Raw genomic sequence first — 26,845 nt, 5'->3', positions numbered from 1 at the left:
AGAATCTATCACTTGCTGAGTTTTGGTGAACTACCAAAGACAATTACCCCAAACTACTTAAAGGCAGTACTAAAATAGGTTCCTATTCCTTATCAACTTTTTTATCTGCCAGAAGTTGGATTTTCTTCATTTACTTTAAACAAAACAATAGCAGATTAAATGCAAGAGCAAGCATGCGCACACAGCGTGTTCTATTCAGAAAGGCGTGTAGATGTAAACACTGCCATTCTCCTTACTGTGGCTTGTTTTGTTTTGGAAATGCAGTTGTTTGGGTCCCCCCCCCCCACTAACTTATACTTAGATTCCCTAAAATGGATCTACTATTATTCTTTTGATTAATTAATGACTTATGATTTCTTGGTTTTAATTTCTAATATGAAAATGATTAATAGATATATGCTGCACATGGAAAAGTTCTTAAATAGATTCAATAATTTTGAAGACTTAAGGTATTCTAAAAGGAAGAAAATCTTCATGACCCCTGGCCCATGATAATAACTAAACAACGATTTAAGGAGTAGCTACTTCTTTGCAATACACTCGGAACTGGGAATCTGACATAAATGACTCCATCCCTGAGGGGGAAGACTTTCTAGTTTGAGAGGAAGAGTGCTTTCCCATTATAATAATTTAAATTAACTTTCCTGGAAAGACACATATTCTTACAGGCCTGGCTTTTACATCTTGCTGTCTACTATGACCACAATCATGACCTGTGGCACACGTGAATGCCTTTTAATGCCTACTTTCACCACATCGGATGCACTTGATTTCGTCATCAAAAAATATACTAACGACACGCAATTTCAAATTAAGGAGCACTGAGCAAGATAGCTCTACCACCTTTTGTAATTCTGTGATGACATGGGTTTTTAAAGAAGATTGCCGGCAAATTAAGGGTACCATAAGTGAGAGGTGCATCTTCCTGTCACCGCAGATGTAGTTACACCAGCGACTGAAAGCAAGCAGAGGGCCGACATTGCATGTGTGCCCCCACCCCTTTTGTAACTACTTCGTAACTGAAGGAACAAAAAGGGGCTTTTTGGTTTTGTTTGTTTTTTACCTGCGTTTCAGCTCTTTCAGTATTTTCTTATATTTCTAACCCGCTGACTCGCTCTCTGTCTCTTCAACGAAAATCTTCCTCTGATTGCTGGATTAAGAAGCAATGGAACAACTCGAACTTGACTCAGCTGAGAAAACCATTTAGATTTAGTGGAAATTTATTTGAAACGATTTTATCATGTGTCCTTTTATAAATTCAACACTTCAAATGGCATGCAAATTCAATCTGTCTACTTGACATGACATTTTGCAAAGGTGTCCCCGGAAGGAATTCCTAGGGATTCTGGTAATGCAAAAGGCACCTGAATGCTCCCAGCTAAAGTGCCTTCTCGAGGACACAAGTTTGGGGAATATTCTTCCCTGCATTCAAAAACGTGAACAATGGCTTATTGTTCTTGTTACAAAGCCTACAATTAGCTTACAAGCGCTTTCTAAAAGTTTGGTTCGGAATTAAATGTAGATACACATTTGAAAAGTACAGGCTGTCTGAACAGTGCCCTTGTTTTACATTTGTAACATCATGTACAAGCTGTGTGAACATCTGGTGTTTTGCAAATTTGGGAAAATGCAGCTGCATTTCCTTTTTGAAATGTGTCCTCTGACATCGTGCAGGCTGTATTTCAATGAGTTTCAGGTTCTCTACAGGACAGTGTGATATGATTCCAAAGATGCAGGTCACCTAAAGTTAAACTTGTTCTCTCCAAATGCAAAATTAAAAGCTTGTCAATTAATAACAAGAAAAGATATCATCTGAGATTAAAAATGTGAAATTAATTTTCAATGCCTCTGTCTCCCTTCACTGTAACCTACCTGACTCAGTAGACATGACCTTTGCTATAATTTATAATAAAATGGCATCTATGTTTAGGTTTATGTCACTAGAGCTACGAGAAAGCAATGCATTAATCAACTTAAATTCTATTGGGTCAGCTATGTATTTTTCCTCAGAAGGACAGTGTACTATGTACACATACAACACACAAATATTTGTGTGATGTATTTTAGGTTAGTGAACATCTTGAAAGTATATGATTAAGAAACCAATGTGGTAAGCAGGTGTTAGAAACCAATTTCGAATACTGTAAATAAAAATGAAAACTCTGAGAGGAACCGATGTCCTATTCTTAGAGTTAAATACGGATGAATATTTCTGGAAAGTCTAAATGGCCTGTCTAGGCCTACCTACATGGTGACAATAGCCACACGGCCTTGGTGGGGGATACGGCTCAGTTGCTGCCCTCACATCAAATGTTGAAAGCCTCCCTGAGCAGGAGGACAAAAGTGCCTTAGAATGAAAACTCCGTAAGTCGCGGAGCCGGCTCCAGGCCTTCCCTAGACCCTTTAGCCACTTCACAAGCTTCAGCTCCACAGCCATCTGCTCAGATTCCACACTCAACTGTCTTCAGTCTCTTCTTTCCATACCCTTTCTTCCGGCACTAATACAATTATTCTTGCAGTTTGAAAGTTCACTTAAAGCCACTTTGATTCTATGAAAGGCCTACATCATTACCTTTCTTTCACTAACTGAAAGAAATCACAAGAGGAGTTTTGATTTTGTGAATACAGAGCGCTGACTCCCCTTTTTCCATAGTATAAATATTAACTATACAGATGGACCTCACCAGATGGAACACACAGGAAGCAAGCTGACGAGATGTGTGGGAAGAGATGCCGGATCTGTGGGACGGCTCTGGCCCAAACAAGGCCGGGAGCAGGCTGTGGAACAGACCAACCATTGCTCACATGCAAGTTCACACTGACGCTGAAGAAAATGAAAACAAGTCCACCAGGACCAAAATACGACCTTGAATGTGTCCCACCAGAATGTAGAGACCACCTCATGAGCATATATGATGTGTTTACCACTAGTGACCAAAGCAGAAAAATTGTGATCGACATCAAGAACATGGAAAGGTCATTAAAAAGATAGGCATGGAAGAAAAGACCGAAGCAGACTTCATACGAGACTCTAAAACTTGCCTTTGATTGTAGAGCAGTGACAGCAAATGGAAGAAATGATGAAGCAAAAGAGCTCAAGAGGAAATCTCAAAAGACCACTTAGGCAGACAAAGCAAGTCATTACAATGTAAAATCGCCAGTGTTAGGAAACAAAGAGGAAAGCACGTGTTCAGGACAAACCAGATGGAAAAGCAAGAAATTCAGAAGACCCCACCTGGGTTTCAGAATAGAAGTAATCCTGTTTTTGCCTGTGCCAAAGAAAAGTGACCCAACAGGACAATATTGCTATCACAATGCAAGTAAAATCTGCTCAGATAAAAACAGGTTATAACAGTGCATCAGCAGAGAATGGCCAGAAAGTGAGGTGAGGTTCGGAAGAGGATTTGGAGCAAGGGGGTTCACTGGTAAAGTCATACAATCTTGGCTGACAACAGAGAATACAAAAAAATTACTACTTGTTTTTATCAATTATTCAAAGGTTGTTGACTTCGTGGAACACAACAAGCGATGGATAACACTGGAATGATGGGAATCCAGAGCACTCCACTGTTCTTAAACCTACACAAAGACCTGGAGGCAGTGTTCACACAAGACGGTGTGAGTCGGGGTTGTATCCTGTTGCTGTACTTATTCAATCTACATGAGGAGGACATATTGCAAGAAGCTTTCATATATGAAGAACGCCCATCAGAATTGGAGGATGGCTTGGGCAGCTTGTGAGATAAGATACCCACACCTTGCTTTTGCTGGAAATCAAAAGGACCTGACGCACTTATCGATGAAGATCACAAACTACCGTCTTCGACAGAGATTACAACTCCCGTGTAAAGAAAATCAAAATCTTCACCACGGAACCACTAGACAACAACAGGAAAATGAACCAAAGACCGAAGTTGGTGAGGACTTCATTTTACTTGTATCCACAATCACTGACAGAGCAGCAGTCATGAAATTAAAGGACATACGGGACTGGACAAATCTGCCCCACACAATCTCTCTCGGGTGTTAATGAAGACAGCTGTCACCTTGAGGACTGAGGTAGGTACACCTCGGCCAACGCATGGCGTCTTCAATTGCTCACCTACATGTGAAAGCTGGACAGTGAATGAACAAGAAAAGATGTCTGATGCATTTGAATCATGGTGCCGACCACATTGAAAACACCATAGGCTGCCCGAGAGGAAACCAATCAGTCTTGGAGGAAGTACATCCAGAATGTGCTGTGGAAGTGAGGAGGGGGAGACTGCATCCCTGACTTCGGGCATGCTACCAGTCCTAGGAAGAAGAAACCATGCTCATAGAGTGGAGGGTCAGTAGAAAAGAGAAAGCCCCTCAACAACACAGGGCTTCGAAACGGGCTCAAAGCCAGCAAGCATTTTGAGGATGGTGCAGACTCAGACAGTGCACAAGGTCAACAGCAGTTGGAGCTGACTGGATGGTGCTGAACAACTACATAAGATGTAAAAAAAGAGGAAGCCTTAGAGAGACGTTGTTCACAGAATTTTCCAACAGAAATGTCTTATGCTTCACAAAAAAATAAAACACTGCACATAAGTAGTAATTCCCCATTTCAAGAGAGAAACTGAAAACAAAAATCTACAAAATTTAAGAGTTATTTCCATTTCTTCTTACGAATTAAATCTACTTCAAGCCATCTTTGTGGTTACCTTGCTCGCAGCTTCTGGAGAAAATGTAATTGCATCAACCACAGTGATCAGGTCAGCAGGGAGGAGTCGATCAAAGTACTTCATACAGACGTCGTAGGCATGGAGCCAGGCGGGTAAGGAGTCGGGGACTTGTTTAATGAGGTGAGGGTCTCCAGTCCAGAACAACTTCTGTAACCAGATGGTGTAGAGAGAGCTTGGGGAGAGCATTCGTCCATCCTTTTCAGGGATTTTGGGAACCAGTTTGGAAATAGATAAAATGTTTTGACTTGAAAGAACTGGCTCCAATGCTTCAAGAGGACTTGTGTTGTCATCTGTCAGCTTTTTGTAATTAAGACCTATTGGAAAGAAAGAAAAACAAATGAGTAGAGGCGTATTCCATTTCCTGACATAACCACACTGAGGCTTCCAATCACACATAGCATTTTGAAAGGTTGAATGAAAAAAATTTCTAGACTGTGAGTTAAAAGATTGAGAATTTGTGCCAGACTGAACCTCAACCAGCTGGACAATCCAACTCTTGAACTTGGGTGCCTGGGTTTCCTCATTCCCACAATGGGGGTGGCGATATTTCCTCAACTCTCCAGACACCTCCCAGCGGCGCCTATGTTGTCCTCTATCCGTGCGCCCACGAGACTGCGGTGTATTCACTATATGCGCTCAGTTCACGTGAGAGCAGGCACTGGATCACCCTCCTATGTTCCCCATCGAGCCCAGTGTCTAACGGGATACTCAGGGAAGCAGACGCTTTCACAAGTGTTATGAATAGCAAACAGATCTAGGTTTGAATGGGTTTTACAAATGATAAAGTATCACATGTATATTAGAGGTATTAATGTGTACAGTTTCTTAGTTATGAGCATCAAGATGCATAGACACCAATCTAAAGATTTCTAAAATGTATTTAAGATCCAAACACTCTTATTTTAAGGTTTGCAAACATAAGTTTCCTTTCGGTGAAATTCTGTTAAATTACCTTAATCTTGTCTGTTTTGAGATAAAATATAAGTAACAGAATGGAGCTCTGAGAGGTGTTCTCAGTGGCTAAGCAAAGGTGGGAGGTTCCCTGAGGGAAATGGCTATTGACTTCCTTGTGAAAAGTGACCAGACAATGAAGAGTGTGAGGAGCACAGGTCTATCTTGACCATGTCGGCTCCCTGTAACTGGCAACTGCCTTCACGGGAGCTTTTCTTAAGTACACCCCGACTGATAAAATGGAGGGTCAGTGCAAAGGAAGGAAAACCTCAGCAAAGTGAAGTGCACAGTGGCTACCACACTGGGGTCCACAGTGCGATTGTGAGGATGGCCCAGGACCAGGCGGTGGTGTGAGCTGGTGCACCACCCAGGCGCACTCTGAGTCGCAGTCTACTCGATGGCATCTAACAGCAATGGGGGGGTGGGGGCAGGAGTTAAGAGTAGTTTTTTTTAAAATTATATTTTGTGTAAAAAAAACAAAACCTTCAGATTTTGGTTAGTATTAAGCATATCTTGGGCGCCACCACTGTCTGTCAGTTTGTCGTACTGTGGTGGTTTGCGTGTTGCTGTGATGCAGGAAGCGATGTCACCGGTATTTCAATACCAGCAGGTTCGCTCAAAGGAACAGGTCTCAGAGGAGTTTCCAGACCAAGGACAGATAATGACGACAGACTCAGCTCCCCACTTGAGAGGGAGGAGCCCTGAGAACTTTATGTCAGATAATAAGGGCCTAATGAGGGGAAGCAACACATTTTGGGAGACAGAGCCACAGGATGAGCCTCATGGGTACAAAGGCACTTGAAATGTGACTGAGCAGGAGGTGATTTCGAAAACTGGAGTCTACCATGGTGATGTGAGGTGGGTAAAGCCTGTAGGGATGGAGCCGTGTAGGTCTTTATTGGATGATGGGGAAAAATTCAAAGTAATGCGAAACAGCGGCAAAAATCTGTTAATGATCGAAAGGTGCGATGTGTGAAGTGTGAATGTAGAAGTGGTGAAAATGAAATGGAAAGCATAATGATTGATGATCTAGGCATCAGTGAGCTGAAATGGCCTGGTATTGGTCATTTTGAATCAGATAACTATATGATTTATTATGCTAGGAATAGCACAAGCAAGAGGCATGGCATGGCGTTCATGGTTAAAAAGGCCATTGCAAAATCCACCATGAAGTCCAATGCTCTCTATGATAGGATCATATCCATCTGTCTTCAAGGAAATCCAATCAATACAAGCATTAATCAAAGTTATGCACCAACCACATAAGCTAGTGATGAAGAAATTAAAGAATTCTACCCATGACTTTGGTCCAAAATTGATCAAACATGCCATCAAGATGTATTGATAATTATTGATAATGGTGTTTGGAATGCAAAAGTTTGAAACAAAGAGGAAAGAATATTTAGAAATTATGGTCTTGGAGATGTAAATGAACCTGGAGACTACATGACAGAATTCTGCAAAACCAACCGCTTGTTCATAGCAAATACCATTTTTCAACAACACAAAAGGCAACTATGCACTTGGACTTCCCTGGACGGAATGCACACAAATCAGGTTGACTACATCTGAGGAACGACATGCTGGAGAAGCTCAACATCACCAGATAAAGCAGGCCGACAGCTCATATGTAAGTTCAGGATAAAGCTGAACACAAGTAAAACAAATCCATGAGAGCCAAACTATGACCTTGAGTCTATCCCACCTGAATTGTAAGAACACTGACTCGCTGAACACTAATGACAGAAGACCTGAGGAGCTGTGGGAGGATGTCAAGAACACGACTGAGAAAGAAACAAAGGTACTGAAGAAGTCAGGGAAAACAAGTGGATGTCAGAAGAGACTCTTAAACGTGCTCTTACATACAGAGTAGCTAAAGGAAATGTAGGAAAGGATGAAGTCAAGGAGTCAGAGGGAAGCTCAAGAAAACAAAGCCAAATATTATCATAAAATGCACAAAGACCTCAAATTAGAAAACCCAAAGAGAAAAACATGCTCAGCATATCTGAAACTGAAAGAACTCAAGAAAAAAAATTCAAGACTTGAGTTGCAATACTGACTCTATGGGCAAGCCACTGAATGACAGAGGAAGCTTCAAAAGAAGATGGAAAGAAGGCACAGTCACTGTCCGCAAAAGAACTAGTGGACATTCCACCACTTCAGAAGTAGCAAACGAACAAGCTGAAAGTAGAAGTTCAAGCTGCAATGAAAGCATTAGCCAAAATAAGGCTTCAGGACTTGATGGAATGCCAATTGAAATGTTTCAACAAACTGATGAAGTCTTGGAAGCACTCGCTTGTCCATGCTGAGAAATTTTTAAGGTAGCTCTTTGGCCAACTGATTGAAAGAGATCCATATTTGTACCATTCCCAAGGAAGGGTGACCCAACAGAATGCTGAAATTATAGAACAATACCACTTATATCACACGCCAGTAAAATTTTACTGATGATCATCCAACAATGGTTGTAGCAGTACATTGACAGGGAGCTGCCAGAGATTCAGGCTGGATTCAGAAGAGGACATAGAACAAGGAATATCATTGCTGATGTCACACAGATTTTCACTGAAACCAGATACTATCAGAAGGATGTGTATTTCTCTTTTACTGAGTATGCCAAAGCATTTGACTGGATCAAAACAAACCTCGGAAAACCTTGAGAATACTTCATTGTGCCCATGAGGAACTTGTACATAGATCATGAAAGAACTGTGCCAAGCAAACAAGGGACTGCTACCTGGTTTAAAATCGGGAAAGGTGTGCAACAACAGAGTTGTATCATCTCACCATTCTTATCAACTCTGCTGAGAAGCTGGATTATATAAAGAGTGTAGAGTCAAGATTGGAGGAAGGCTTCTTAACAAGCTGTGAATGCAGATGGCACAACCTTGCTTGCTACAAGTGAACACTTGCTGATAAAGAGTCAGGACTTCAGCCTTCAGTATAGATTATGACTCAACGGAAAGAGGACCCAAATCCTCACATTGGACCAAAAGATGACATCAGGAGAAATGGAGAAAAAGTTGAAATTGTCAAGGACTTTATCTTGATTGGATCCACAATCAGTGCTCATGGAAGCAGCAGCCACGAGATCAAAAGATGTGTTGCATTAGGTAAATCTGCTGCACAAGACCTCTTTCAAATACTGAAAGCAAGGATGTTACTGTGAGGACCAAGGTGAACCTGACCCAAGACAATGGCGTTTTCCATTGGCTCATATGCATGTGAAAGTTGGTCACTGACTAAATGAAACTGAAGAATCAATGCATTTGAATTGCGGTGCTGGAGAAGTTTCTCTGAAGTACGAATGGGCTGCTAAAAGGACACACCGATCAGCCTGAAAGACGGAGGCCAGAGTGTGCCTTAGAGGCAAGGATGGCCAAGACTGTCTTGGGACATGTTGTCAGGAGAGACCTGTCCCCTGAGACAGACTGCATGCTCAGTAACGTGGAGAGGAACAAGGAGGAAGGCCCCTGAGGAGATGGACTGACAGTGTGGCAGAAGGATTGGCTCAAGCATGGGAACCCAGGGGCGAGCAGCGCGGGACCAGGAGGTGTTTCATTTATGAGGTCGCTGTGGGTTGGTACTGACTCCACGGCACCTTGCCATGTGTGATTTTTAATAGGAATCTGAATTTCTCTGGTATCTAATACCTACAACTGTAAGTAAGAGAGCTGAACAAGATTAATTAAAAGCAATTAGCTTCAAAACTCTGTGGCTTCTTATATATGGCAGTCATGGGTTATGTGCAGAAAATTAACCCCCCACGGAGGAAGTGCCAGCAATGAAATGGCCATCTTACCTGCTGCAACAACCTTGAACTTCTTCAGGAGCCGGATGTGGGTGTCTGGCTGAATGGCACGTCGCCCCAAATCTGCGCAGCCACAGTTTTGCAGAAGAGTGAAGTAATACAGAAGTCTTTCGTGATCGAACCCACCAATAGTGGGGTAGATATATTTGACCATGTGCATCTGGAATCCTTCAGGGTCAGTTTTCAAAGTCTCAAAAAGATGGAGGGCTTGGGTGCGGTTTTCAATCTCCGCTGTAGATAAACTGAAATTGAGAGACAGGGTGTTAATGAAAAACTTATTTTTTTTAAAAAAGGGGGGGTGAAATTAAGAAACAAAGGAACTGTGTTAAGATCGGATTCCTTTATTAGTCAAAGAGTTTGTCTTTTCCTTTATAAAACTAGAAAGAAAGGTGCTTCTTAAAGGTAAGTCCCTTCTGCCTGCTTAATCAAGAATAATAAGCCAGGGCCCAGGCAGCGGGTGCATCACGGCTAAGGGCTACTGTTAGGCTCTGGGAGCTCACTAGTGTAATGGTTGCACAGGGGCTGCGGTCCTCACACCAACACCCGCAGCTGCTCAGCATGAAGGAGCTTTCTCCTTCGGTTGAAAGTCAGTTTTGTCAGGGGCAGTTCTACTCTGTCCTGCAGGGTGGCCGCGAGTCAGATTTGACTCTTTTAGTTATTAAACTATCCATGCTCCCTTTGGTAGGTTTTCAGAAGGCTTGTGAGTAGGTTGGGGAGATCTGTCCACTGCTTCAGAGAGAGGACCTGAACCATGATGTATCTGTCTTTCACTCCCTCCTTCATTCACTGCCACTGAGTTGATTCTGACTCGTAGCCATTTTATCCCTATAACACCAATAGCGACGTTTTCATAACATTTAATTAAAACATATCTGGAACCGAAATTATGAAGCTTTCGGAGCCAACAAAAATGTGGACGAAATCGTCTCACTTTACTAGTACAAAGGCATACCGCTAGTCACGCATTTTAGCCGCAAAGTGCTTGAATAGTGGCAGGTTTTGACGGATTGTGCGTTTGAGGTTAAGTGGTCTTTGGTGTTCGGTGCATTTTATGATAATTTTCAAACTAGTGAAGTTTGTGTTGAAATTTTTAGTATGTGTTCATAAAACTGTAGTTTTATGTCAAAGGTGTAATACTAATAAAAACATTATAATTATTATATACTGCCGCTTTTTCAAAACATAATGACTTCGTTATGTGCATCTTTTGAATCGACAGTGACAAAAATTACCACAACACGAACTGTGATTTGTTTTATGGAAAATGGTGAATTTATGCCGTAGATGGACGTGGTACAGACTCAGACAAGGAACCAGATGCTAATATGGATGAAATTGGTAAATAAAATGTGTATTACATTTTTAAAATTTTATTTTACAATATAAAATTTTAATTATATTGCTATTCAAACTATTTTGTTAACAATATTTATTTTTTCCCATGTTAGGAAGTGAATATGCGCCCAATTATTCTGATTTGGATGAATTAGAAGACCTCGTAGTTAATAATGATAATACTAGTGAAGATGAGTTAGAAACCTCAGTTGTTGAAGTTGAAGAATCAATTCCAGTAAGTACAAGTTCAAAGCCATCTGCATCAAGAAATCGAAGAATTTCTCCTTGGTGGTACATTTCTGGAGATGGGTTAGGAAAAATAGATTCTTCTGGGGTAGTAAAACATCCTGTTGAATATTTTAGATATTTTTTCTCGAAGGATATAATTTTTTATATTGTTGACCAATCAAATCCTTATGTAATCCAGCCAAATCCCAATAAACCTCTTGCACTGAGTACCCAGGAACTTGAGCAATTTTGAGGTACACAGCTTGATTTGATAGACTCGCTAATTGCATTGTACAGAATTCACATCAGATCGAAAAATATTATCACAAATTATTTTTTCATTTTATAGATGTGACTGTTGTGAACTCTTGGCTACTTTATCATAGAGACTGTGAGAACCTTCAGTTACAAAAAAAAATAAAAAATTCAAAGTCTGCAAGAGTTCAAAAGGAGCATCACTGAAGTTCTTCTTGAAGGAAAAAGTAATAGACCAACAAAAAGAGGCAGGGCTTCTAGCTGTACTGACGTTGAGTTTGCTAACAAAAGAGAAGAGGTCCTGCCACCAAAGGTATCCATTTGGATGGTCTTCACCATTACCCTGAGGTCACAGAGAAGACAGAGGAGGTACAAAACTGTAAATTGCAAGAGTGCGCCAGTATGTTCTGCAGCAAATGCAAAGTTCATCTTCATATCACAAAAGAAAGAAATTGTTTTGTTCAATTTCACACTAATTAAAATTATAAACAAATAAATTTGTATTATATTTTATAAATAATATAAGTTTTCAGTTTGTTCTTTATTTAATAATAAGATAAGGTGAAAAAATAATATAGAAATTAAGGTGCACTTTTTATTATTGTATTACAAATCCATGGATGAATACAATGATTTGGTTTCATTTAAAAAACATTGAAAATTTTATATATTTTTCATGTATTTTGGTTGTTATAGATATTGATAACTATGAAAGTAAAGAATAAAAACAAAAAATTTTTTCCCTGAAATTAAAAATATAGGCGTAGCAGAGTTATAGGACAGAATATAATTGCCTCCGTGTTTTTCTCAGACTGTAAATCTTTATGGACAGAGGAATTCTCAACTTTATCCCTCAAAGCAGCTAGTGACTTTGACCTGCTGTGCTGGTGGTATCAGCTCAACACATGAGCCATGTCACACCACCAGGGCTCTTCTATCCAGTCTTTATTCACGCACACAATGACAAAACTCTACACCTGCACTTCCTGGCAGAAGTGTGAACGAACTTCGAAATTCAGGAACTTAGAAGATAGTGAGAGGCGAAAACTCAAAGTTTTAGGCATAAGTTTCACAACCAAGAAGCTTTAATTGATATATCCAAAGGCCTATATATTTTTTTTAGCTTTTTTTTGTATATAAATAATTTATTGGGGACTCTTATAGCTCTTATAACATCAATTATATCAATCACATTTGTACATATGTTGCCATCATTATTTGCAAAACATTTTTCTACTTGAACCCTTAGTATCAGCTCCTCTTTTTCCCCCTTCCTCCTCTACCGTTCCATCCTCATGAACCCTTGGAAAATTATAAATTATTATTATTTTCATATCTTATACCCACATTTCTGTTGTTCCTCCCCCTTGGGAGGAAGATCTTTTCTTTTTTTTTTTTTTGAATCTATACTACCTGAATTTCTTTTTAAACAATTTATTGGGGCTCATACAATTCTTATCACAGTTCATACATATACATACATCAATTGTATAAAGCACATCTGTACAGTCTTTGCCCTAATCATTTTTTCTCCTCTTTTCTTTTTTTACATTTTATTAGGGACTCATACAACTCTTTTCACAATCCATACATATACATACATCAATTGTATAAATCACATCCACACATTCCCTGCCCCAATCATTCTCAAAGCATTTGCTCTCCACTTAAGCCCCTTGCATCAGGTCCTTTTTTTTTTTTTCCCCTCCCTCCCCTTTCCCCCCTCCCTCATGTGCCCTTGGTAAGTTATACATTGTTATTTTGTCATATCTTGCCCTATCCGGAGTCTCCCTTCCCCCCTTCTCTGCTGTCCCTCTCCCAGGGAGGAGGTCACATGTGGAGCCTTGTAATCAGTTCCCCCTTTCCAACCCACTCACCCTCCACTCTCCCAGCATCGTCTTTCACACCCTTGGTCCTGAAGGTATCATCCACCCTGGATTCCCTGCCGAAGGCCTATATTTTATACTGTGTGTAGTTAAATAAAAGTAAAATAGGGGCGGGCAAACAACTATATTTTCACTTGAATTACCTAAGTAATGTCACTTGAATTAAAAATTATATCTAGATACTTCTTGGTTTGGATAGAATCAACTCAATGAGAGGGTTTGAGTCACTGAACAGAAAACAATAATTTAAGATTACTATGTATACTCGAGTCTAAGCCAACCCAAATATCAGCGGAGAAACCTAATTTTACCACAAAAACTGCATTGAAAATGTGCTGAAAAACTCAGCTTACATACGAGTATATAGGGTAAATTGTAGAAAAAATGTCAGGTGTTTCTATTTCTTTTTTTGAAATGTTTAATTTTCAGTTTTGTGGTATTTTCATTAGGAGAACAACGGTATAATGGTCCAATGTAATCCAAATGCCTGTTTGGATGGATTTCAAATTCTCTAATCTTAAGAGGCCTGTAGGCAGTCCTCCACACAGATAGAAATGTCCACTTTGCAGAGTAGAAGTAGCAACTAGTGTATATGTGGAAAATTTAAATATGGCTTCTGGCAGCATCAAAGTTAGAGTTCCCCCTTTTAAAAAAATTAACTTCTCAGTAATATGATTCTCTGTTTATTGGAATGAACACATTCAAAAAGTGCTCCAAGACCTATGTTTTTGGTTTATGAAAATAAAGCTAATATGTGGGGGTTTCAAAAGTCTATGTAAAATTCCATTATCTTTTCATTCCATTTCTCCACCAATTTTTTGAAGTACCCTTGTAGTAACTGCTTAAAGAACTTGCCTGAGTGGAGGCTATACTTGAAATAACAGAGGATTCTATAAAGTCAAAATATCAAATGACGTTTTAAAAAACTTTCATTTAGAAAATGCCATCCAACAATTTATAAAGATATCCTTGTCTACAAAAACATCCCAATTCCTACTTCTGCACTACTCTCACACTCTGGATACACTTTTATTATGGTACTCAGACGTTAACTTCTTACGTATGTGCCTGTCTCCGCACTAAATTACATGCTGCTTGATGGAACGGTTCATGGCATACCCTTTCCTTTCTATAATTCCTCAGCACCAGGCACTAAATGCCCAACACCAAAGAAAGTGATCCAGTCAAACACGGTGTGTAAATACCAAACAGATGGGCAAGTGAGCAAAAAACCAGCTGTCTAGGCACAAAGCACTGAGCTTAGCACTGTGGAGACAAAGATGTATAAAGGAGCCCGAAGCCCTCCTCCAAAGGGAAAACAGAAAAACATCTACTAGAATCACAAGTCCTTGGAGTTAAATGATAAGGCAGAGTGCTCGTAGTTAACAGGGCACACAATGATACTCCACGTGAAAATGAGGTCACGCAAACCTGTAACTTCAGAAAAGAGGGGAACATAATACCACCAAAGTGCTAACAGAGGCTTAATAGAAAAAAGTATCTGCGGTTGTACTGCTGACGGACGGAGCAGAAATGACGTGAGCAAAGTGTAGAAGGCATGCAAAAGAAACAGTGAGGCCAAATGGCTGGTCTGTCAGAAAACATTACGGAGCCTATTTTGATTCAACGTTTGCAGTGTTGCTTCTGAAAGCTACTATTCATGTAATGGTATACAAAAGTGACGCAAATGAAAAAGTAAAATGAAAACTTTTTATTACTTAAGGCACCCCAGTGGATCTGTGGATTTGGCATTTACTATTAACTACAAGGTCAGCAGTGCACAGCCAACAATCCCTCTGTGAGAGAAAGAGGAGGCTGTCTCCTCCCATAAGTACTACAGCCTTGGAAACCTTACATGGGTCACAATGAGTCAGAATTTACTCAATGGCAGTCGTTATCATTCATTCATTCATTCATGCATTCATTCATTTTGCCTGTTTGCATGTTTGCATGTTTTGCTTTCAAGTAATTGCTGTGTTCTTCAATATTAGCTCAATAAAGTCTGAAAACAATAGAGTACAAAAATGAACAAGAAACTTTATTATAACATTATGAGGGTTTGTACTCTACAAAGAATTGCACACAGAACACGTTCAACAGAGTAAGTTTCATTTAGTATTTAAATCAGGGTTTAGCATGCAAATTATTAATGTGGGTAAGCTAAGTAATTACGAATGTAGGCTGTCCCACAGAGAAGTCAAGGCACACTACACTGTCTGCGCTTGTTTCATACCAAACGTGGGCCACTGACCAGTAACCGTCAAGCGTCCACAATAACCACTGTCTTATTGCCCCTAGCAGCAGCAATTCAGAAGAGTTCTAACCTCAGAGGCCAAGAAGTTTATTTTAAGGGGAGAGGAATAAGGCAACAAAAGATAATGGGTATACATTTAAAAAACCCTAATCGACGTCACCAGCAAGACACGGAGAAACCACCGAATCTGGCATAGGTCGCGAGGTGTACAGAGCAGAGGAGCATCTGTCACTCATATTGGGCTGCTAGCCACAGGGCAGGCAGTGAAACCAACAGCCAATCTCTGGGAGAAAGACAAGGCTCCACTCCTGTAGGGTGACAGTCTAGGAAACCCAGAGGCAGTTCTACCCTGTCCCATAGGGTCACTGTGCGTCAACATCAACTAGATGGCAGTGAGTATGGCTTTGGTTTGCTGTCTATATACTCAAAAATACTAAATTTTAAAATATCAAAAACAAAATGCTCCGGGCATATTTCTTGCTAATCCTCTGGAACACTGGGGATTCCAGACAGACTTATCTACACAATGGTCAGATAAAACCTAAATCATAAAAGTTTTAGTCCATCTGGGTTTGATTTGATTCTGAATATGGTTTCTCTCAATCAGCATTACTTTCTCCCTTACACCACCCACTTACTCTTTTGTGCCTACAATTCCATTTGCTAGTGTGCAATTTTACCTAATTATCTTGTCAAGGCAGATAGCAGAACACCTTCACTGACACTCAACAAATGCCACAGCCACAGCCTCCCGCATCAGTAAATTTTGTGCTAAGTTTTAAAGATGCCCATAATTACTAACCCATTTTAATAGTTTCAATTGAAGGAAGCAGTAATCTTCCTTCCCTTTGGAAGACGAAATAAAATCTTTGCTGGAAAACAATTGCAAAGAATCCACATTCAGAGGAGTAGTAAAGAATACACTGAAACCACTGAGGATTTTTCACTCATCCAACTAATGGTTACCCTGAAAAGCTGTTTCCGTGCTTTCCCCTGAACCACTTTCAACTACCAAACTGCTTATCTAATGCAGATTCAACGTCCACCGTTGAATTACAGGGAGAAACTAGCATTCATTGTAGGCAATGTTCGAGGGATAAAGTATTAGCACTAATCCTAGGATTGAGGTGTGCTGTAAGTGCTTCAAGTTGCCAGCCACCTCCAAATGTGATTGATCTGAGAACAGTGTGTACTGAAGACACACACACACACATATAATTATTTAAATACATGAAAATACATTGAACAATTGCATAAGCTAACTGAAAGGAAAAAATGTAGCCGGGGAGAAGGCTGATAGAGGAAAGCAGGGAGATGGGGATGGGAAAGGGGGGGGGCAGGGCAAGTATGAAGAGAGAGGGAAAGGAGGTGGGGATTAATTATGTGGAGATAACCTGTTAGCACTTTGCTAAGTTACATTATTTAATGCTCAGAATAACCCTCTGTTACTGTGATTCTATAAAGGAAGTATAAGATGCAGGCAGAAAGCACACAACTAATGAGAGGTGGGTACTGAATCCGCGTTGGTCTTTTCAGTTAAACCTTCTGCTTCTGCTCAATAAAGTCAACATTTTCATTCTAAGATTTGGAAACAATGGTGTATGCAATTCAGATGTGGTAGATTGTAACACACACACACACACACACACACAACTACCCCAGACTATTTCTAAAAGATGAAGACATAGAAGTCCAAATCAACGACTATGAATTTAGGTGAACATTGGCATCTTCATCAGAGACTCCTAGGAAATCCCCGAATAAAACGTTCCTACCACAGGGAAACAATTCACGCTATTTACCAAATAAACATGTCAGAATGAACTTGAAGCACTACACTTGACCTGCCATGCTGCTCATTACTGAAAATTATTCAGTGAAAGTTTGCCAACATTTTGATCAATTTCTTTGTGTCCCCCAATAATAAATAGAATTTAACTAATGTTTTCAAGGTCTACTAGTTGGTTGATGCTTTAGTGATCTCCCTTCTGTTACTCACAAACACCAAGAAATTTCGATCTTCCCTGCCCCAGAAACTCTGCCCAAGCTTTGCCTTGGAATGCCTTCTCCCTCACTCTTTCAAAAATAAAGAGCTCTTTTCTCTTCAAGATTCAAGAGAGGCCTGCTCTACCTGTCCTTTGTGCATTTTCTTTATGTATGTAGTACAACTTACAGTCAGTTTTTGGCTATTTTTTGGAGTGAAGAATAGGGGGAGACTCAATTAAACTATAATCTCCATGAAGACAAGGATGTCTCCATCTTGTCCAACACTTAAAATGTGCCTATAATACTCTAATACCTTAATGTTTAATAAATGAATAAATACACTACCAGGCTAGCTGCTAAAAGCACCCTCTGAAATTTCAAATGATCCCGTGTCCAGAAGTTAAGGGCAGACACAGGAATCATCGCAAACAGGACTCCAGGTTATATATTTTCCACAGATTGTTTTTTTACCCTAAGGTTCGTTCCTAATGTTCGCAACTCTGTAAGGTAAGGAAAGTGAATAGAATCTGTAGGCGAGAAACTTGTGACTCAAAGAATAAAGACCCTTATTCCATGCTACAGCTGGTGGCTTACAGGAAGTAGAATTGGGTCTTGAAATTTGGCCAGAGTATCCAAAATCTATGCCCTTATACTAAGTCATATGCAAGTTTGTTATATGTTATCAGCATGATTCATAAGTATTGTATATACTCGTGTATAAGCCGAGTTTTTCAGCACAAAAAATGTGCTGAGACACTGGGGTTCAGCTTATACATGGGTCAGTGGTACGCCATCAAGGCGTAACATCTCACTGGGGCCCTCCTGAGGTAACAGGACAAGCACCCTTTCTCCGCTGTTCATTCAAAGCCCCGCTGACACTGCAGGTCTTTGAATGTTTGTTTACTCACATCTAACCAATCAGAGCCGTCCTATAACGTGTATCTTTGAATAAGCCTTTTAAAGACCATGTGTGAAGGATGTGGCATGAATGGATGTCATCTGGTCAAGCCCAAGTAACAAAAGGAGGAAATCTCATGAAGCCTGACATAGAGTTAATAGCAAAGTGGGTTTGAGATGCATGGGAAGACATTCCAGAAGACATGGTGCGACGTGCCTTCCAGAAGTGTAGTATTAGTAATGCTATGGCTGGCAGTGAAGACTGCGCTTTGTATGAAAATGACAGCAGTGATGGTGATGACGGAGATCTCAGTGAGGACAGCGTCTATGATGACCTCACACCAGCTGACTCTGCATTGGGATACGGATGATGGTGAGGAATCCAGTTTTGAAGGATTTTAACTCTTTACATTTTAGCTTGGTTGCCGACTGAGCTCAGGAAATAGTAGTCTTAAGGTATCCTTGTTGATACCTTACTGTTTTTGTTGAACCTATTTTCCACTTACTGTGCTGGTTTACTAATGTTAAATGACTTGTCCTTTCATTTATGTTTTTTGTTTAAAATAAATTTTAAATACATTACCCCACTGATGTCTCAATTTTTAGTAATTTTATTTTCATTTGTTTTGATTATTGAAACTCACCAATAGCTTCTGCATTTTCCACCTTAGGCTTATACTCGAGTCAATCAGTTTTTCTGGTTTCCCAGGTAATAATTAGGGACCTCGGCTTATACTCGGGTCGGCTTATATCCGAGTACATACGGTAACTGGAAGAATCCAAAGACACAGAAGGCTTCCAAGTCTGCAGTCAATGATTAAGGAGCCCGAGCTTGAGCAGCTAAACAAACCACAGTACAACCACGACTGACACTTAGAACTCACTCTAGGCACTTCAAACCCCCAAATCTACCGTCCACTGTGTAGATTTTGACTCATAGGGACCGTATAGGACAGAGTTTCTGAGGTCACATCTTCATAAGAGCAGCAGCAGCATCTTTCTCCTGCATTGTGGCTGACGAGTCCGAACTGCTGACCTTTCAGTTAGCACCTAGATGCCTAACACACCACAGCATTCTAGCCCCTAGAAGTCAGCACTCTATTTTAAAGACAAGGTGAGGGTGGGAAAGTAAGCGCAGGAGAACCAGGACTTCAAGTGTGAGTGTGTATGAGAACTATCCTACTCTAAAAGCAGTGAGACCAGAGGAAGGAAGCATCAATGAAACCCCAATTATGTGTCCGATATTGTAGTGTAGGTATTTTATCTTTAATTGATTTAATTTGTATTCTTTACTTGTGGTGGAGAAAAAAATGAGTTTCAGACACAGGAAGTCTTTTGCCTATGAACACACACAACTAAAAAAAACAAAACAGACCCATCTCCATGGAGTGCATTCTAACTCCCTGTGACCACACGCAGGACTTCCTAGGCTATATTTTTAGGAGTGTCATCAGCTTCATCTTACTCCCATCGAGCAGCTGGAGGGTTAGAACCTATGATCTACGGTGAGCAGAAAAATAATTAGGATTTGGAAACGTTATTTGGGTCAAGGTGAGCTTACCTGTAAGTGTGGTAATGTAGGGATTAGCATGAAAATCTCCAAGAGGAAGTAAAATTTAAACTTATGTGGAAAAGGAACTTCCTGGTCAAAAACGACATGAACTTTGAAGTAGGTAAAACAAAAGCCTACGGAAAGACACTGTGACTCTGGCAATGGCACTGACTCAGAAAGTACATGCATGAGTTCTACTGTCCTACCAGACGGCTCCTGCTAACTGTGTTACTAAGTTTAACTACATGCTGAGGTAAATTACGGTCTTTAAGTAGAAAAAAAACAACAACAACCAAAATTCACAGGGAATACCATCAAACACCATTTGAGAAATCAGTAGTGGGTGTTACGTCACTCACAAGTAATGATGCCAGGAGGGAATGATTTCCTGCTTTGGTTAATTGCTGTGCATCTTCATAATCAATCTGCTCTCAGGTTTAATGATTTGCCATGAACAGTCCCCCACCTTACTCAATTGCCTGATAATTTATAATCTAATCAGAGGCCAATGAAGCATCCTGCTTATACAGATATGACATTCTTTTATGGAACATTTAATGAAAGGAAAACATATTTAACAAAATGTCAGTATTTGCATACCCTAAGAAACAATTATTTGAGTATATTACTAAGTCTCATAAGTGATGAGTGCAATATTTATCATAGAAATGCTATTATCCATGTAGTTATTTGATAAATATTTAAAACCTAGAATGCTATCATTTCAGCGTGATTTATAAACTTCATGAAAAGCGTTTCTGGGATGGACAGCAGGATCTGACACCAATCAATATTCGTTCCCCTTCTTTAAGCTCTTTCCTCCCACGGTTTCCCTAGCGTGCGCATCCACCATTTTTCCTCCGACCTATCTGCCTGCTTTTGTGAACCCTTTGTGGGTAGTTCTGAAGTCTTTCTTCTTTTTCACTTTGTAGTTTTCCTAAAACAGTATCGCCCACACAGAGTGCTGCGGTTATGTGCCTGCTCCTACTCACAGTGCCTCAGCCTCAGAACAAAGCATCCCTCGGGCCTGTGTCATCCTCACAACTGTCTGAGCCATTGCACTGCTGCAGTTCATCAAGGGTCCTCCTCACCGCCAGTCCAAAGAATGCTGCAGCTCATCAAGGGTCCTCCTCAACGCCAGTCCAAAGAATGCTGCAGCTCATCAAGGGTCCTCCTCACCGCGAGTCCAAAGGATGTGAGAGCAAGCTTCTTAGACTCCCTTCTTACGAGCATCCTGGTTGTACTTCTTTCAAAACATCCTTGTTTGTTCTCTTCACAGGCCAAGGGAGTTTCAACATTCTTCACCAACATCATAATTTAAATACATAGATGTGTCATATCTACATACACACGACTCTCAAACGTGCATGTCTAGCCCCATCTTCTCTTTCAATGCTACACGTACAATTGCCATCTGCCAACTTGATATTTTCCTCTTAGATGTTTCAAGGTACTTAACTGCTTCATGTCCCTGAACATTCCTCCTCCTATCCTGGCCGTGCCTTATCTTTATGTAATTATGCCCCCTAACAGGTTGACCAAGTAAAATCTTAAGAGACAGTTCTTCACACATCCCCTTTGGCACAGCTCAGATCCACTGTATCTTCACATTTACCTTATTGCGTACATCCTATTTCCTCCACCACTGTCAGTTTGTTACACAGTGTGTGACTTGTGTGGTGGCTTGGGTGTTGCTGTGACGCTGGAATCTACATCACTGGTATTTATAACGACAACAGGGTACCCAAAGTGATCAGGTTGCAACAGAGCTTCCAGACTGAGAACAGACAGCTAAGAATGATGCGGTCACCCACTTTGAAGGAAGGAGCCACTGAGAACCTTAGCATAGTTCAAAACGCTGCCTGGCTACTAAGGAGCCTAATGAATGGAAGCGGAACATTGCCAGAGATGGAACCCGATGATGGGCCCCTCAGGTCAGAGGGCACCTGAAATGTGCCCGGAGTCCACCATGATGACGCGAGTTGGGTAAGCTTTGAGGGCATAGAGCCTTCAGTTGCTAATCGGGCATGACTCAAGGTAAGGCAGAACAGCTGCAAAAATCTGTAAATCATTAGAAATTGGAATGTACGAGGTATTAATCTAGAAAAATCAGAAGGGGTCAAAAATAAAATGTAATGCATAATGATTGATGATCTAGGATTAGTGATCTGAAATGAACTGATATTGGTTATTTTGAATCAGAAAATTATATAATTTACTATGTTAGGACTAATACATAAAGAGAATGGGATGGCACTCATTGTCCACTGCAAAATCCATCATGAAGTACAATGCTATCTAGGATAGGATTCTATCTATCTGTCTTCAAGGAAATCCAATCAATACAACTATAAATCAAAGTTATACACCAACCACATAAGCTAGTGATGAACAAATTGAAGAATTGTACCCATGATTTCAGTCCAATATGGATCAAACATGCAATCAAGATGCACTGATAATTACTGGTGCTTGGGATGCAAAAGTTTTAAACACTGAAGAAAGAATAGTAGTTAGAAAATATGGTCTGAATGATGGAAATGAAGCTGAAAATTGCACGACAGAATTTTGCAAAACCAACCACTTGTTCATAGCAAATACCTCTTTTCAACAACACAAAAGAAGACTGCACACATGGACGTCCCCAGATAAAATACTAAGAAATCAAGTTGACTGCATCTGTGGGATGAGACACTGGAGAAGCTCAATATCACCAGGTAAAAGCAGACCAAAGGGCTGACTTTGGAACGTATTGTCAACAGCTCCTATGTCAGTTCAGGATAAAGCTGAAAAAAATTAAAACAAGTCAGTGACCTTATGTCTATGCCATCTGCATTTTGAGAACATCTTAAGAGCAGATTTGCCTCATTCAACAATAATGACAGACAGACAGTTGATGAGCTGTGGGAGGACGTCAGGAAGATCATTCTTGACGAAAGTAAAAGGTCATGAAAAGGTCAGAGAAGAAAGAAGAGATCAAAGTTGATGTCAGAAGAGACTGAAGGTTACTCTTAAATATAGGGTAACTATAGCAAATGGAACAGAGAGTTGAATAGAAAATTTCAAAGGGCAGCTCGAGAAAAACAAAGCCAAATATAATGAAATGTACAGACTTAGAATAACAAATCCAAGCATATCTGAAACTAAGAGAACTCAAGAAGAAAGTCAAGCCTCCAAGTGCAATCTTGAAAGATTCTCTGGGGAAATACTGAATGATGCAGAAAGCATCAAGAAGAGATGGGCAGGGTGGTAGTTACAAAATCTGTTGTCAATTTGAGACTTACGAGTGAAGGGGTGGAGTTTAGCCTATCAATCAGGTCACAGCTTGATGACCTCCTTTGGAGCCGCTTAGGAGATAAATAACTTGCTGGAGGCGGGACATATGCTCACTCCCTGGGAGACATTCCTGATGACAAGCCACATGGAGCTACATTGATGCAGTCAGAGCTCTGGGAGCTATATGGGCTAAGTGGAGACCCCTGCCAGCCCTAAGATGCTTCTACCGCCTCTGGATCCACAAGACTTTCTACCCACTGGCCTGTGATCTTCCTGCATTCGGCATTATTGCATGGCTGTGTGAGTCTAAAGAAGAATCTATGGACTAGTATTGGACAAATGGGCTAATATTGAACTTATGGACTATCTGGACTGCGCTGGAATGTTTTTGTAATGTATAATTACTCTTAATATAAAGATCTTTCCTATACACATGAGTGTCTCTTGATTTGTAGCTCTAGTCAAGCCAGAATAATACAGAAAGAAAACACAGAGACAGTGTACCAAAGAGAACCAGTCAATCCTCCACCATTTCAGGCGGTGGCACATGATTAAGGAGCAATGGTGCTGAAGGAAGACATTCAAGTGGCACTGCGTACATTAGGCAAACACAAGGCTTCGGGTATCGATGGAGTACCAACTGAAACATATCAGCAAACTGATGAAACAGAGGAAACTCTCAGCTAAGCCAGGAAATTCTGAAGATGGCTACTTGGCCAATTGACTAGAAGAGATTAATATTTGTGCCCAATCCAAAGAAAGGTGACTCAACAGAATGCTCCAACTATACAATACCACTGATATCTCACATAAGTGAATTTTTGCTGACAAACAATGATTTCAACAGTACATTGATAGGGATGGGCCAGAAGTTCAGGCAGGATTCAGAAGGTGATGTGGAACAAGGCTGTATCATTGCTGACACCAGATGGATCTTGGCTGAAAGAAAAGAGTACCAGAAAGATATTTATTTGTGTTTTATTAACTACATGAAGGCATTAGACTATGAGGACCATAACAAACTAAGGATAATCTTAAGAATGGAAATTCTAGAATAGTAAATTGTGTGTTTCATTGTCTAGCTTTTACATGGATCCAGAGGCAGTTGTGCGAACACAAGGGAGCACTACGTGTTTTAAAATCAGGAAAGCTGAGTATCAGGGCTGCATCATGTCACCATGCTTGTTCATCCTCCATGCTGTGTAAATCATTAGGGAATATATGAAGAATTACATGGCATCAAGATCAGAGGAAGGCATAATAACCTATGATATGCAGATGATACAACCTTGCTTACTGAAAGTGAGGAGGACTTGAGGCACTTGCTGTTGAAGATCAAGGATTGCAGTCTTCAGTGTGGATTACCACTCAATGTAATGAAGACTACAATCCTCACAACTGGACAGTTAACATCATCATAAGTGGAAAGACGGTTGAAGTTGTCAAGGATTTTGCCTTGCTTGGATCCGCAATCAATGCTCATGTAAGCAGCAGTCAAGAGATCAAAAGACAAGATACATTAGATACGTCTGCTGCACAAGACTTCTTTAGGGTATTGAAAGGCAAAGATGTTACTTAGAGGACTAAGATTCCTGACCCAAGCCATGGTATTTTCAATTGCCTCATATGCATAAGAATGTTGGTCCTTGACTAAGGAAAACAGAAGAATCGATGAAATTGAATTATGCTGCTGGACAAGAGTGTTGAAAAGTGCAATGGACTACTAAAGGACAAACTGATCTGTCTTGGAAAAGTATGGGCAGAATGCTCCTTAAGAGGTAAGGATGGTAAGACTTTATCTTACAGGGGCATCTTTTCAGTAGAGACTAGGCCCTAGAATAGAACATTTATTATGCTTGGTAAAGTATGAGGCAATGAAACATGGGCAGGCCCCCAAGGAGACAGATGGACACAGTTGCTGCAACAATGGGCTCAGGCACAGGATTGGTCCGTGTTTCCTTCCGTTGCTCATAGGATCACTATGTGTTAGAACCAGCCCAATGGTACCCAGGAACAACAACAAACTATTTCATCTTCCAAGTGTTTCTGAAACCCAATGTCACGCCTCCTCTACCTTCCCAGAGGTATAGGGAGCTATGTGTAACTAGTTTGGGGTCTACTACTATCATATCCACCACCACTGGTTTATAGTTGTTTTCTGTGGCCTCTCAAAATTTTTTTCAAACAGTAGACACAATGAGCTCTACAAAATGCAAATATGAGAATACTATCTCCTTATTCCTCACCAATATCCTTAAATGTCTTTATATTACTCTTAAAAAGCAACACAATGAGTCTTAATAGGGGTTAAGCAATCTTGGCACTTGGTCTGACACTATGGTGCTGCCTCTCTCCGTCTCACCTCGCACCGTGATCCCGACTCTCTAGGCCCTCCTCACACTGCCCTTCTATTAGAGTCTCATACCCATCATGTCTCCTCTTGTCAGAGGGCTTTAAAAACAAACAAACTGCTCTATACTTAAAACCACTCTCTCGTCTTTGAAATATAGTCAATATTCTCCATATTCATTGGATCTTTAGTTCTCAGCTCAAGCTTTATTTCCTCAGGGAAGCATTAACTAAGACTGCCTGGCCTCTGTAGACTCATGCATGGCCCTATCAGAGTTCCCATCTGCCATTCCATTGTTTGATCATCACCCATTTCCTACAGGCAACGATAACTTCGAATGTAGCTGGGATACCTGTTTCAGATGACCATTTATTACCCTAATCCACTATAGATTATTAATAAATTCATAGTAAAGTATCTAACTCAAGGTTATTATTGCTGAAAAGCAAAATGAATAAGTTATTTTAACATTGGCGAAGCAAAGGTGCATAAAGAAAGAACAGGATAAGAACACTACTCTACTAAAGCTGAAAAACAAAACGGTACTTTTCTACTTGAAGACTCTTCTAAAATAGAATGGGGAGAAAGAAATGGCAATAGGTTTCCACGTGTGTTGTACGCTTACCCGCTGTCAGTGAACAGGAACTCCAAATGGGTCATAAACACCTCCCAACGGGACACACTGTAGCGCTGTGCCAGAGAAAGAGCAATGCTGTAGACGTGTTCCTCGAGTGTTCTTGAAGAATGACCGTCAGCCACGGGGAAGGAAAAGAAAAGGCACACATTACCTTAATCAGCAAAGACACGCTCATTAGGATTGCTTTCCAGCAGAGAGGGGTGGAGCCAGCACAGTACCTAATAAGGCATTTCACAGTACTTCGGGAAAGTAATCCTAAGGAAGTGTAATGCTCCTTAGTCACCGCAGTGCACGTCAATTTACACAGGTATTGTCCAGACCAGCAGTTCCCCACGGAGGGCGGTGGTGCTCTGGCCCTCCCTCCTGAGGACAGTTGGGGACACTTTTGATGGTCACATCTGGGAGGTTAGGAAGAGTACTAGTGGCATCTAGTGGGTAGAAACCAGGAACACTACTAAACCTCAAAACCAAAGTCACAGCCATCAACTTGATTCTGATTCATAATGACCTGTGGTTCTGTGATGCTGTACATCTTTATGGAAGCAGACAGCCTCATCTTCCTCTTGCTGAGCAGCTAGTGGGTTTGCACTGACCTTGAGGTAAGCGGTCCAACACTTACCTATCCGGGCCCCAGAATTCCAAGGATGTATTAACATCAGCTGGTTCTTTCCCACCATTCTTTCAACTCATCCAGTCACGTTATGGAGACGTTGGTGAC

General features: G+C 40.6%; 1 protein-coding gene across 1 annotated transcript in view; it reads right to left on the bottom strand.

The window, feature by feature from the left end:
* The window catches only part of NBAS (NBAS subunit of NRZ tethering complex), a 383,893-nt gene that overhangs the window by 87,739 nt on the left and 269,309 nt on the right, over positions 1-26,845 (bottom strand). The window contains exons 42-44 of the mRNA XM_075557089.1: positions 26,116-26,226; positions 9,463-9,713; positions 4,689-5,023 (exon numbers count right to left, since the gene is read on the bottom strand). Coding sequence (XP_075413204.1) covers positions 4,689-5,023; positions 9,463-9,713; positions 26,116-26,226 — 697 coding nt within the window. The remainder of the gene's footprint in view (positions 1-4,688; positions 5,024-9,462; positions 9,714-26,115; positions 26,227-26,845) is intronic.

Source organism: Tenrec ecaudatus, chromosome 8, assembly GCF_050624435.1.
Source record: "Tenrec ecaudatus isolate mTenEca1 chromosome 8, mTenEca1.hap1, whole genome shotgun sequence".
Classification (NCBI taxonomy): Eukaryota; Metazoa; Chordata; class Mammalia; order Afrosoricida; family Tenrecidae; genus Tenrec; species Tenrec ecaudatus.
The sequence above is the reverse complement of the archived record's forward strand: the minus strand, read 5'-3'. Positions and strand labels throughout refer to the sequence as shown.